The 14,233-nt window shown below is 36.6% G+C and overlaps 2 protein-coding genes and 1 long non-coding RNA gene across 3 annotated transcripts; 2 read left to right on the forward strand and 1 right to left on the reverse strand.

The window, feature by feature from the left end:
- Positions 1-308: 308 nt before the first annotated feature.
- Positions 309-2,482, forward strand: LOC106651899 (zinc finger protein 708-like). Its single transcript, XM_014370595.2, has 3 exons — positions 309-464; positions 527-632; positions 703-2,482. The coding sequence occupies exons 1-3, from the start codon at positions 439-441 to the stop codon at positions 2,365-2,367; spliced, it is 1,797 nt and encodes a 598-aa protein (XP_014226081.1). The 5' UTR covers positions 309-438; the 3' UTR covers positions 2,368-2,482.
- Positions 2,483-5,024: 2,542 nt separating this feature from the next.
- Positions 5,025-12,694, reverse strand: LOC106651784 (transcriptional regulator ovo-like). Its single transcript, XM_023459524.1, has 2 exons — positions 12,497-12,694; positions 5,025-6,247 (listed from the first exon to the last, which is right to left on the reverse strand). The coding sequence occupies exons 1-2, from the start codon at positions 12,636-12,638 to the stop codon at positions 5,445-5,447; spliced, it is 945 nt and encodes a 314-aa protein (XP_023315292.1). The 5' UTR covers positions 12,639-12,694; the 3' UTR covers positions 5,025-5,444.
- LOC106651902 lies at positions 7,196-7,699 on the forward strand. Its single transcript, XR_001339360.2, has 3 exons — positions 7,196-7,373; positions 7,446-7,545; positions 7,616-7,699. It is a non-coding gene; the product is annotated as an uncharacterized LOC106651902 (long non-coding RNA).
- Positions 12,695-14,233: the final 1,539 nt, after the last annotated feature.

Raw genomic sequence — 14,233 nt, forward strand, 5'->3', positions numbered from 1 at the left:
TTGAACTTGATCAAATCATAAATTTTAATGTTTCACCACTTCGTCGAAACTATTTTCACTTGAATCAAATCCTAAATTTTGTAAACTCATCAATGCGACTGCCGTAAATATAATTATTATTACCTGCAGCTCAAATGACTCATTTAATTTCGCGTAAACGAATTATGCGCCTGAATGAATGACATTTTCATAACAATTTCGGTGTATATAATTACTATCTATGAACAGCCGACGGTAGAGGGGGAAGACATCGCCAAGGAGCCATCATCATCACGGAGTCTTTGGCAAAAGCTAAATTCCGGCAGTAAGCTAGTGTTTACAAATAATATCTGTGAAAGCGAATATATGGTATAGTGTTGGCTATTCGAGGCGTATAACCTCGAATATTTTCTCAACAAAATTTGTGAAAATTCACAGTGATTTCATATAAAACAAGTGATGGAAAGTAAAGAGGGCATAATTAGGTATTACATTTTTGTCCCTATTTTTTGAAGCGATCGTTTCATCAAATTTTATTATTCCTTAGGGTAAAACAAGAACCTAACGTTACTTGGACGGAAGCCGACGATGATTTTAATTTTTATTCGAGGAACTCTTGTAAAGTCAAAACCTTTAAAACATTTGAATCATCGGTGAGTTTAATGATTTTAATTACATTTTGTCTTTACAATATCCAAAACTATTCCAGAATTTTAATTATAGGCAAATCACACGAGAGAGGTTAAGGAATTACAAGAAAAGTTGGACCAAAAAATATTCGTAGAATTTGAATGCAAAGATGTTAAATCTGAACCGAAATCTTTTTCGAAAAAAATCTGCAAAATTGAAGATCCAAGTAATCCACCAGTTGTGAAAATAGAAAACAAAAACCAAACAAATTATTTGAATGAAATATTCATTGATTTCGAGTGCAAAGATGTTAAGCCTGAATCGAAGTCTTTATTAACAACCAACTGCAAAACTGAGTATCAAAGTTATTCAACAATTGTGAAAATCGAAAACCAACTGCAGACCAATTATTTGAACGATAAAAATCCGTTGGCAAAACAAGAATTCAATCATGATGATAGTTGCGATATACCACTCAATTTTAGATTAAAATGTAGTAAATCTAGGATGAGAAAATCATTTAAAAAGACATCTCATACCAAATTATCTTATGAGTGTAAAATGTGTCGAAAAACTTTCAAACTCAAAGGGAATCTAAAAAGACATATTAACACGGCACACAAGAGCATCAGACCATATAAATGTGAAATTTGTCGTAAATCATTTATATTCCAAAGTCAGCTAAAACTTCATGTTAACGCAGCACATATCAAACCCTTTAAGTGTGAGATATGTAATGAGGCATTTAGAGACCAGTTTAACCTCAAAAGGCACATTATGTCGGTACATAAACAGGAGCAACCCTTCGAATGTGACATTTGTCAAAAATCATTTAGACGAAAAAGTCATCTCAAAGACCATATAATGGTAGTACATAACCGTATTAAAGCCTTCGAATGTGAAATTTGTCAAAAATCTTTTGGATACAGATATGCCCTCAAATTTCACATAAATGGAATACATGAACGTAGCAAACCCTTCGAATGTGACATTTGTCAAAAATCATTTGGATACCCGAGTGATCTCAAGAAACACATAAATGGAGTACATAAACGTATCAAACCTTTCGAATGCGAAATTTGTCACAAATCATTTGGACAAAAGGAAAACCTTAAAAGACACATAAGTGTAGTACATGATCGTAGTAAACCCTTTGAGTGTGGAATTTGTCATAAATCATTTGGATACCAGCATAATCTCAATAAGCACATAAACACAGTACATGATCGTAGTAAATCCTACGAGTGTGAGGTTTGTCACAAATCGTTTGGACAAAAAAGTACCCTCAAAGTTCATATCAATGTAGTACATAATCATAGTAAACCTTTCGAGTGTGAGGTTTGTCACAAATCATTTGCATACCAGTATATATTAAAAGGTCACATAAATACAGTACATAATCGCAAAAAACCCTTCGCATGTGACACTTGTCAAAAATCATTTGAACGAAAAAGTTACGTCTCAGCTCACATAAGTACAGTTCATGATTGTAGTAAACCCTTTGAGTGTGAGATTTGTCACAAATCGTTTGGATACCCGAGTAATCTCAAGAGACACATAAACATAGTACATGATCGTAGTAAATCCTACGAATGTAATATTTGTCACAAATCATTTGGACAAAAAAGTACCCTCAAAGTTCATATCAATGCAATACATAATCGTAGCAAACCTTTCGGGTGTGAGGTTTGTCACAAATCATTTGCATACCAGCATATATTAAAAGGTCACATAAATACAGTACATAATCGTAACTAATCCTTAGAGTGTGAGATTTGTGACAAATCATTTCGATACATGAGTAACCTCAAAACTCACCTAAGTACAATTCATGATTGTAGTAAGCCCTACGAGTGTGAGATTAGTCAGAAATCATTTGGACAAAAAGGTACCCTCAAAATTCACATTGATGCAGTACATAATCGTACCCTTTGAATGTGAGATTTGTCAAAAATCATTGAGATATCAGCAAAGCATAAGTAATCACATGAACTCAGTACGCACTGAAATCAAGCTTTTCAAATGTAAATTTGTTACATATCATTGAGAGATCTCAAAAAACACAATTTTACAGCAAATAAATTAACAAATTTCAGAAATGTGAGATGTGTACCGAGACATTTGTTCGAAATAAAGAATTTTTATAGAGAACGCCACGTAATTTATACAACCTTCAATATAAATATCTTTTAATTTCTTGATGAATAATAAATTATTTTCAACTGTAATACATTTTGTTACCTATGCTATTAGAAAATCTTTGTCTTGAAACGAGAATTAATTCTAAGGTCTGCATGCTAACCTTTTCAACTAGCTCCCATACACGCTAAAAATGTAATAGTAGATAAAAAACTCTGCAGGGAGTGACAATTCAATTTTATAAGATTTTATTTCATTATTCTTGAGAAAAAATGTTGAGATATGCAAGCAACTGCATTTATGAAAGTTTTGAAAGAATCATTCCTATTGATATGAGAGCAAAGATCTTCGTTTGTTTCACTAAATACGTTTTCGTTGCGTTTGAAGTATTAGTTGATAGTCTTTAATGGGCAACGAATGTATGTACAACAGTTATTTTCATCTTGCATATCGGGAGAATCAATTCGTGTAAACGGAAGTTTGTTCTGTTGGGTTTCAACTAAAGATGCATTGGGGCTGTTTGAATGATGATAAAGCAACCATTCTAGTTTCGATGGGTTAATTTCTGGAATTAATTCGTGAAATTTTATACGACAATTCAAGGATACGAACGTGGATACATTTATTTCTAATTCCAGTATTAATTATTGAACATTTTATATGACATTAAAAAAGATGCGATCAAGCTTATTTTTAATCTTTACGCTACTATTTAATTTTTGAGCTATTTTGAAATTTTGAATATGACGAATGGAAAGCCGAGGAAGTTTCTTCTCTTCGAAATACACATCATAATAGTTCATATGATTTGGCCCATGTATTACAGACACGCGAACGATTGTGTATGTGTGCTCACACGCGCGCGCGCGCGCGAATCGATTGGCAATTTTGCAACGTTAGTACATACACGCACACAGACACACAGAGTCAGTTCAAGACGTGCAGTAACAGCAGCAGCAGCAGCCTCCCGAGGAACAAACTTTTCTCTCTCTCTCTCTCTCTCTCTCTCACTGACTCGCTCAGCAGTAGTACGTAGCTAATATATATACCGACGGACCGAGGTTCGAAGTTGCAAGTGTACGCGAAGCTCAGCAGTGGCGAATGTATATACCTATATTTGCCAGATATATCTGAAACTATCGGGGATGCAGTACATGGCAGGTATATAACGTCGATACAGCTACGCGAGAGCTACGTGACGGACTCCCTTTTTTTTTCTTCTTTTATTTGTATTTATCCTTCCGCGTGTGTGTATGTGCATACGTTGGTGTACAAATTCATCGTATGTATCCTTATAGAGCGAGTCGGAGACTATGTATGTACATGAACCGCGAGCCGCAGTCAATCCAAAAAGCTCGAATTTCGATGAGAAAGCGCAGCGCAGCGTACGAGAGACAGAGAAACGTACTTTCAAGGGAAAAGAAAAAGAAGTCGGCATTATACAGAGAGAGGAGGAGGAGAAGGAGGGTAGGGGGGCTTTAAGAGGAAGCAGTATAGGATGAGGAACTGAAGAAAATCAATGATAAGGAGACCCAAAGAAAGAGAAAGAGAAAATGTGAAAGAGGTAAGAGAGATAGAGAGACGACGCGAAACACAGAGAAAGAGAGAGCCCCGAGCCGAGCGCGCGGTTTTCTCAAACGTCCGTATATACTTGAGAATTCGATTCACGCTCTCGACTCCCCCGCAGAGTATATCTCACACACGTACACAGACACAGAGAGCTCATAGAGCTCGCGTAGCATTCATTATATATATTTGTGTGTATGTGCGCTGCATACACCTATATATGTACGCTCTACCTTTTCTCAAACGATGCGACGCGACCTTTTCCTTCTTCTTCCTTCTTCTTTCCTTCTTTCTTTCTTCCTTTTTTTTCTTTACTGCCACCCCCCTCCTTTAACTATTTTATATACTTTCAATTTTAACTTTCCGCTTCGTTTATTTTGAGCTTTTGACTTTTAGCGCATTTGGGGCAATTTCTTAAGGCGATCTTTCTTTTTTTTTCTTTAATAAAAATAATATTCAAATGATAACTACGTGATCGGCCTAGAAACATTTTACTTCATAATTATACATTTGACCGTTAGTTTTTTTCAATTTCCAAGTTAAATTCCAGCGTGATATTTCTTTTCGTGTTCAAACGAATGCCGAGTAAATATTTTTTCTCGGATGTCAAAAGTTCGTACGTTAATCGCAACTATAGTTTAATTTTTATCATACGATAAAGGTAAATACTATGGAAACATGGAGGAGTTAAATTTTCAAAAATTCAAGAATTAAAATTGTATTTAAATTATTTATTTGTATATAAAAATAATTATAAGGCATTAAAGACTAATTTTAACGTACAGTGCGACTGCATCGATGACTGTAATTGTAAAACGTACAATAAAAGTTTTTTTCAATGTTCATTTCATTCGATAACGAGGAAAAGTATCGAACTATTTTCAAAAGTCTACGGAGTGCCGTCTGTCAATAAGACGAGAAAAATAGAATAAGCATAAGGTAATGTAAAAAATTAAATAATTCTAAGTAATATAAAATATCAATTGTGTGTGTTATGTACATCTTATCGATTCTCCGTTATACGTAATAATAATAATAATAAAAGTAATTGCTTGGACGACAACCTGGTCGGATCGCATCGTCCAGCTTATAAAATTGAAAAAAAAAAAAAATCTATCTCCGGGCCAGGCTCAAGCTCTCGGAAGATTGGTCGCCAGCACCCTGAAGCCGTCCTTGTCGGCGACGTAGCGCACCTGCTGCAGCAGGCCGTTGGCGTCGATGTAGCTGTAGGCGCCGCGGGTCGAGCCGTCCATCGAGCGCGACTCGATCTTGGCGCTGGTGTCGCCCGTGTAGCTGTACTCGTACTGGCCCAGGGCGTCCTGCGTGTGGCTCGCCGCACCGTGGATCACCGGCATCGGTAGCGGCACGTAGGCAGGCATCTCCGAGGCAGCGGCCGACGACAGAACGTAGCGGTGGCCGTGGTGAAACATGTGCGACGGCGCCATCGCCACCACGTGCGTGGGCGAGCTGTAAAAGTAATGCTGCTGCTGATGCTGCTGCTGCTGCTGCTGCTGCTGTTGATGATGATGGTATTGCTGTTGGCTGGGGCTGCTTATACGCCGAGCTTCGGGCCTGCTGACGCTCGTCGGGGGCCTAGCGACGAAGGCAGCGGCCGAGGCACTTCGACGCCGACCGAACGTCTGTTTCTGCGGTGACTGCTCGTAGGCTCGTCTACTGGGCTGTTGCTCGAGCTCGTAAGCGGCTTTCCAGGCGGAACCGGCTCGGCGAGTCTCGGCGTAATGCAGCTGCTCCATGTGTCGGCGCTTGGTCAGCGCGACCTCGGGCGCGTCGCGCAACGCCGGCTGATGCTGCTGCCGTTGCTCCAGCAGCTGAGACGAGGGCAGATTGCTCGCCCTGACCCGAAAGCCGTTCTCCGCGTCGGCCGTGTACGAGACCGTCTGCAGCAGGCCGTTGGCATCCACGTAAGAGTAGCCTGTGCAGAAAGAGACATGATTATGCGTTATGTAAAATTTCGTGATAAGGGATTGCGGAATGCTCTTTTGAATATGCGGGTTCCTGTGATAATTTTATACTTTTTCCGTGCTACAATTTGGTATTTTTATCGGTATAAAACAAGAGGCTGCAGCACGAGCCTTCGACTGGCCCGACTCTTGTTAAAAAAACATGTTTAGGGCTGTGTTAGATCTTTCACTTCCATTGTCAAAAATAGGAGTTGGTATTTTAATTTCCATTATTAAAATTAAGAGAATATGCGGGGCCTGATCAGCTAGTCGGGCCTGACCCAATTGGATTGGACACAGTCTCAGCTATTTCACATCGCTTAACACAAAGCTCAAATAGCTTAATACCAAGCTCAAGAAGATCGATCCCTATAGCTTAAGTAGATCGATACCCTATGAAGTTCAATGACTCTCTCAGAACTATGCACGAGGTCAATCTTTTTTTTGATAAATTTTTTCAACCCCTGAGGGTGAGCAGGTGGAGGTGACTTGAGTGACCTAGGTAAGCATGATTAAGACAAACGTTACATCGTTTATTGGTTTTAATACAAATAGCGAAACATAAATTTTATAAAATCATCAATGCGACAGCCGTAAATATTTTGATATTAACTGCAGCTAGAATGACTTATTGAATTTCATTCTTTATATCGCGTGCGCAACGAATCCCTTTATTTACTGCACAGGTGTGGATTCAGAGATATATTTCTCTTTTGTGTGGATGTTTCTCCTCATATATCTTACGACGCGCAAACGAATTATGCGCCTGAATGAATGACATTTTCATTACAATTTCGGTGTATATATTTACTATCTACGGGCAACCGACCGTAGAGGGGGAAGACATCGCCAAGGAGTTATCACAACCACGGGGTCTCCACGCGAATAAACCAGTAGTGAGTTTAGTCGCTGGCAAAGAGCTAAATTCCTGCACTAAGAAGTGTTTACAAATAATATCTTCTTAAAAGTGTATATGAGATATAATGTTGGCTACTCGAGGCTTATAACCTCGAATATTTTCTCAGTGCTAATCTTGAAAATTCACAGTGATTTTATACAATAAAAACTAGTGATGGAAAGTAAAGAGGATATAGTTAGGTATAACATTTTTTATTTATTCCCTTCGTATTTTTTGGATCGATCGCTTTATCAAACTTCATTATTCCTCAGAGTAAAACAAGAGCCAGAAAACTCTTGGACAAATGCGGACGACGATTATAATTTCGACTTGGTAGACTCTTGCAAAGTTGAAAAATTTGAAACTTATACAGTGAGTTCAATGATTTGAATCATTTCCCATTTTTCAACTATCAAAAACTATTACATGATTTTAATTTTAGGCCAGTCACGCGTATCAGGATATGAAGATATAGGCGAGCGGGAGGTTACCCAAAAAACAGGGTTGACCGACCACGGAGAGGGGAGTGGGTAAACGACATGATTCCTTACGTATTTTTCGTCGCTGAATCCGAATATGAAATTTATTTTACTCTAAAATGACAGCGTCATGGAGAAAAACGCGATTTTCATGAAAATCGCGGTATAATGAATTTCTCATTTTTTCGAGTTCAACTCGCTGTAACTTTTTTTGTAGTAAATATTTTTTGATGAAATTTTAACAGCATATTCTAGCACTCAAAAGGAAGAAAATAGCGTCAAGCAGGTGTCGAAAAGTTTATTAGAACCGAAGATATGATTTTTTGAACATAAAAAACGCGAATTCATGAATTCTTAACTTCGGATTAAAAAGTTGAGTGACGAAATTTCGAAATTCAAAATATAAACTTCACAGCACTAAAATATATAGTATAAGGAAGTTTTTGGTAAAATTTGAGATCAAAATATCAATTAGGGAAGAAATGGCAAGAGTTTCAATATTAGCGCACCGAGCGCGCGCTCGCCGCGCGTGCAGCGCAGCAGCCGCCTCGCCGGCTAGCGTTGCGCGTTGGCCCGTGTAATGGTGCATACAGTTTAATAATTAATATATGAAATCCATTTAATTGTTTTTATTGAACATATGGTCAAATCTCAAAATAAAATTCCGTTTCGTTAACAAAAAAAGGTGAAATTTTTTTTTGCGTGCCCAGTGGCCCGGACCCCCGCAAATTCTTCATAGGACCTCCAGGAGTGAAAAAAAACGCGTGAACATGAAATTTGTAAATAGTTAGTTTTTTTTGGGTCACTTTTGTGTTTTAGATGCCGAAAAGCCATCTTTTCACGCAAATACGACTTATTGCTCGATTTCCAAGTCGTTGAAAAAGTATAAAAAATCATCTAAAAATTTTAACTGACCACTGTATTCGATAGGAAATTTCCTCAGCTTTCTCATGGTGCAGTTGGATTTTCCGATTAATTTCATTTTCCCAAGGAAAAATCAAAAATAAGCCATAGAAAGCACTTTTTCCGTACTACATTTTTCGACATATTTAGCCCTCAATGTTTGATGGCGATTTTCGTGGTGAAATTTGGATATTTCGGAAAATCAAATAGTACCATCGGAAAGCTGAGGAAATTTCCTATCGAATACAGTGGTCAGTTAAAATTTTTAGATGATTTTTTATACTTTTTCAACGACTTGGAAATCGAGCAATAAGTCGTATTTGCGTGAAAAGATGGCTTTTCGGCATCTAAAACACAAAAGTGACCCAAAAAAAACTAACTATTTACAAATTTCATGTTCACGCGTTTTTTTTCACTCCTGGAGGTCCTATGAAGAATTTGCGGGGGTCCGGGCCACTGGGCACGCAAAAAAAAATTTCACCTTTTTTTGTTAACGAAACGGAATTTTATTTTGAGATTTGACCATATGTTCAATAAAAACAATTAAATGGATTTCATATATTAATTATTAAACTGTATGCACCATTACACGGGCCAACGCGCAACGCTAGCCGGCGAGGCGGCTGCTGCGCTGCACGCGCGGCGAGCGCGCGCTCGGTGCGCTAATATTGAAACTCTTGCCATTTCTTCCCTAATTGATATTTTGATCTCAAATTTTACCAAAAACTTCCTTATACTATATATTTTAGTGCTGTGAAGTTTATATTTTGAATTTCGAAATTTCGTCACTCAACTTTTTAATCCGAAGTTAAGAATTCATGAATTCGCGTTTTTTATGTTCAAAAAATCATATCTTCGGTTCTAATAAACTTTTCGACACCTGCTTGACGCTATTTTCTTCCTTTTGAGTGCTAGAATATGCTGTTAAAATTTCATCAAAAAATATTTACTACAAAAAAAGTTACAGCGAGTTGAACTCGAAAAAATGAGAAATTCATTATACCGCGATTTTCATGAAAATCGCGTTTTTCTCCATGACGCTGTCATTTTAGAGTAAAATAAATTTCATATTCGGATTCAGCGACGAAAAATACGTAAGGAATCATGTCGTTTACCCACTCCCCTCTCCGTGGTCGGTATGTCCCCTTTCTAAGCGACTTTTTGGCAACCTCCCGCTCGCCTAATACAGGAAAATACAAATGAAAAAATAATCGTAGATTTTGAGTGCAAAAATGTTCAAGCGGTACCAACATCTCTGTTGACAAAAATCTGCAAATCTGAGGATCTAAATTTACAAACTATCGTAAAAGTAGAAAAACAACAACAAACAAATTATTTGAATGAAAATATATTCATTGATTTCGAGTGCAAAGATGTTAAACTTGAATTGAAGCCGTTATCATCAACCACTTGCAAAAGTGAACATCAAAGTTATCCACCAATTGTAAAAATAGAAAATCAAATTCAGACAAATTACTTAAACGGTAAAGATCTCATGATTACAAACAAAGAATTCGATTATGATCGTAACTGTCAAATCCAAGAAAATTCCCCAATAAAGCTTGATGAATTCAGGCCAGTGAAAATGTACAAAAAAACAACTCAAACCATGTCTCATAAGCCAAATTTTTATCAAAAAACGTATGACACTAAGGTGAGTCTAAAAGAACATATTATTACGACAAACAACAGCAGACAATATGAATGTGACATTTGTCAAATATTATTTGAACGAAAAAGTCACGTCACAGCTCACACAAGTGCAATACATGAACGTATAAAATCTTTTGAATGTAAGATGTGTCATAAATCATTTGGATACCAGCATAATCTCAATAAGCACATAAACGCAGTACACGATCGTAGTAAATCCTACGAGTGTAGTATTTGTCACAAATCATTTGGTCAAAAAAGTGACCTCAAAATTCATATACAGTCAGTACATGATCGCAAAAAACCCTTCGCTTGTGACACTTGTCAAAAATCATTTGGACAAAAAGGTAACCTTAATGTTCATATAAATGCAGTACATCTTCGTAGCAAAATCTTCGAGTGTGATATTGGCCACAAATCATGTGGACGTAAAGGTGACCTTAAATCTCACATAAATTCAGTACATGAACGTAAAAAACCGTTTGAATGTGACATTTGTCACAAATCATTTGGACAAAAAGGTACCCTAAACATCCACATAAATGTAGTACATGGTCGAAGCCAACCGTACAAGCTTATAATTTCTTCCGAGGCATGTGTATAAAACAAAGTCTCGTTATAGAGTACGTCACGTAATTTAGACAATCTTTCATATAAGTATCTTTCAAATTCTTATTGAATAATAAATCATTTCCAAATATTATTAATTTTTTTATTAGAAAAAACCTATGTGAATTTTTCACGTGAAAGACCAATATTTTTCATGTTCTTACTTCCTAAGGGTGTGCCATTAAGAAATCATTGGTTTGAAACAAGAATTAATCTTACGTTTTGCCTGCTAATCTCTTCAACTGACTCCTACTCTACACGCAGGAAATGAGTAGTTGATTAAAAAAACTTTGCAAGTAATGACTATTTAGCTCATCCGATGCAAATTATTCTAATGATCAAATGCATTATTTCAAGTCATCGTTTCAAGTTTTATATTTCGTTCAATTTTATTAATGTTTTATTAATGTTTTCGGGACCTTCACTTTTTGAATTTGGAATTTTTCTAAAATACATGGTTATTGCTAATATTCAACAATTTACAAGTGAAGAGTTTCCTGTGGTAACAGTGGTAATATTTTAAACGATATTTAAAACGATTCTCAAAGTTGTGAAATGAAAATTTTTGAATTATTCTGAATTTCAAACATTTCATGTAAATATGGATTCAAGAATGAAAAATATCATTTTCGCAGAAAAATATTAATCGTAAGTAATCTCGGAGTCACTATCTAATAAAATAATACATAAAAATATTATAAAAAGTGTCGAAAAAATCGATATAAAAATGTCTATAGTTACGTGTACATGGTCTAAAAAGAAGCTCTTGTTTTAGAAGCACGTTTAAAGATTTTTACAGAAAGAGGTAGATATATAAATGACTATATTTCTATTACTTTTACTCGTATTACAAAAAATTTTAACAGACTAGGATAATCATTTATAGAAGATTGATTATGATTATGATTATTTTTAATGATTTCTTTTTTTGCACTTGTTGCAACTGTTTTGCTAACTCAAGATACTATACAATATTTAAAAATACGGATATCATCATTAAATATCATTACCCTTATCTTTGAAGTATTACTGAAAACTAATTGAAAGTATAGAAAATCTCATAAGACAAACAAAATTGAATGAATGTTCGAAAAATATTACAACCTCTCCCACAACAAGTACTATACCATTCGCGTTGTAAATAAATTTTTTTGCCAATATTTAAAGCAATTATATTTTACGTATTACGCGCGCCTCGAGTATAAAGCTCATTGACGTTAATAACGAGTAATTTGGCACGCAAGAGAGAGAAAGAGAGATACAGAGTTTGTATAGAGGTACTTTTCAACGCATTATGAAAAGAGCAAAATGCAAACGGACTCCCACGGCTGTAATTAATAGGCGGGTGTTGAACATCGTTATTTATAATTAATTGATAAATGCCGAGTGTACTTCAATTATTGTAAACTCATCCGTTAGTACATTTACGATACCGCCCGCGCGCACTCTTTACGACTGTGCACTCGCGGGTATAAATCCTTATCAAACATCGTCGACACTGCCACGCGCACAAAAGAGCTTTATAATAAGGATGATAATAATAATAACAATAACAGCTTGGATTTTTTTTTCTCTCGAAACCACTGCGGTCGAATGATAAATTTCACCCAGCCGCGCGTGTACGCGTGCATAAAGGAGGATGAAAAAATTATCATTATATATTGAGAATCGGCACTGACCTCCGCGAGTGATTCCATTGTAGCTCGACTCGGATTTGGCGTGGTGCGGCCCGGAGTAGCCGTACTGATAAGCGCCCGAGACCGGATCCTGGCTGAGGTATTGTGCGCCGCTCGGCAGCGACGACTTGCCGCGTCGCGTCATCGTCGCCGTCTTAATCGGCCAGCCCTCGACGACGGATTTGCCGCTCGACGAAGCAGCAGCAGCAGCAGAAGCGGCACTGGCAGTGATTGCCGCTAACGGGCTTAGCAGGAGCAGCAGCAGCGGCAGCCTGTACTGTTGTTGGTTGCGCAACGCACAGAGAGACAACAAAGTCGAATCAATTTTTTTTTATATCGTTACGAAATTTATCCAGTCTCATTATTGCTCTACATTATCAATGCTTTAATTAGTTTCCTTTGGATATTGTCTAAGTTATGCAACGGATGCGAGGAACTGATTTCTTTTTTCACGTAGTGAAGTAAGTACGTATTTATAAACTGTCACTTTTTCAACGGGATCTTATGAGGTCATCTATAATTATGGAATGAAAAAATAATTCAACGCGCGTATTTCATCGTTTCCAGTGAATAATTAATCGGAAAAGCTTTCGCGAAGCAAGACTGCGGGGGGCGCGAGGACGCGACGACGACAAACCAAAGTTTTATATTTACACTTTTGCAACTTCGAGGCATAATATCTTATTAATAAACTTTTTGAAAACGATGAAAATTAAAAGCCTCTTTCGGCTCGTAAATACGCGTCTCTGCTCTGGCCCGCGCTCGGACATTAATTATTTGCTTCAGGAAGCTCTCGCGAGGCAGGCACGAGTTTTTCTTTTAGACGTCAGTGAAATATACTTCAAATCGCATTACCCCTTTTCAAGAGAGTGATATAAGCAGATCTTCTGTGTCCTGAAATTTTTCCGTACATGGTTCGTTCTCCGGAAATCTGCTTGTTTGAGAATTTAGAAAAACAAAATTGAAACAAGAATTTTCTGAAATTTGTTGATGCTAACTACTTGAGACAATTAAAAACCTTAAAATGTAAACCGTGAATCTGAAATCTACCGATTTAGTTCAAAAAGTAATTTTCATTTTAAGATCCATATTGAAAATGTATTTTTTCGCTTATGAGATAACACTTGCAAAAGTAATACATCCGCACTTCTATTAACTAAATTAAAAAACGAATAAATGAACCGGAATTCGGTGTAACAATAATGAGCGACAAATCAAATAATTGTAGCTAGAGAATTTTACATGTTTTAGTCAGTAACAAATATAGCTGGTTGTAAAAAATTTAATAAACGATATTCCGGAGAATGAACCATGTACTTTATACAGTGTTATCGAATTAGTGATACGGCGTATGTCGCAGACTGAAAAAAATTCTTTAACGCGGAAAAATGTGTGAGTTACGTTTGAAGAAGTTTACTTGTAATTATTATTCTTTATCTGTTTGAGTATAATGAACATTAAAGTGCAAATTTCTGCAAGTTTAAAGGTAATGTAAGAACAAGCTTTCAAATGTTGACTTCAAATTTATACAATTTATACCCACTTCACTCATAATTGAACATTTTGCGAGAAAAAAAACATTTGGCACTGGTTTTAAATTGTGCTTCAATACGAAATCGCCGGCGTTTGAAAATAATTATTATCATTTTACGAAAATCCTGATTTTCGGGTAGAGTAAACCAAACTTATCATTTGTCGAGCGTATCCTGTACCAATAAAATTCACAAACACGCTGATTTT

This window comes from Trichogramma pretiosum, unplaced genomic scaffold (assembly GCF_000599845.2).
Source record: "Trichogramma pretiosum strain Unisexual culture from Peru unplaced genomic scaffold, Tpre_2.0 scaffold124, whole genome shotgun sequence".
Taxonomy (NCBI): Eukaryota; Metazoa; Arthropoda; class Insecta; order Hymenoptera; family Trichogrammatidae; genus Trichogramma; species Trichogramma pretiosum.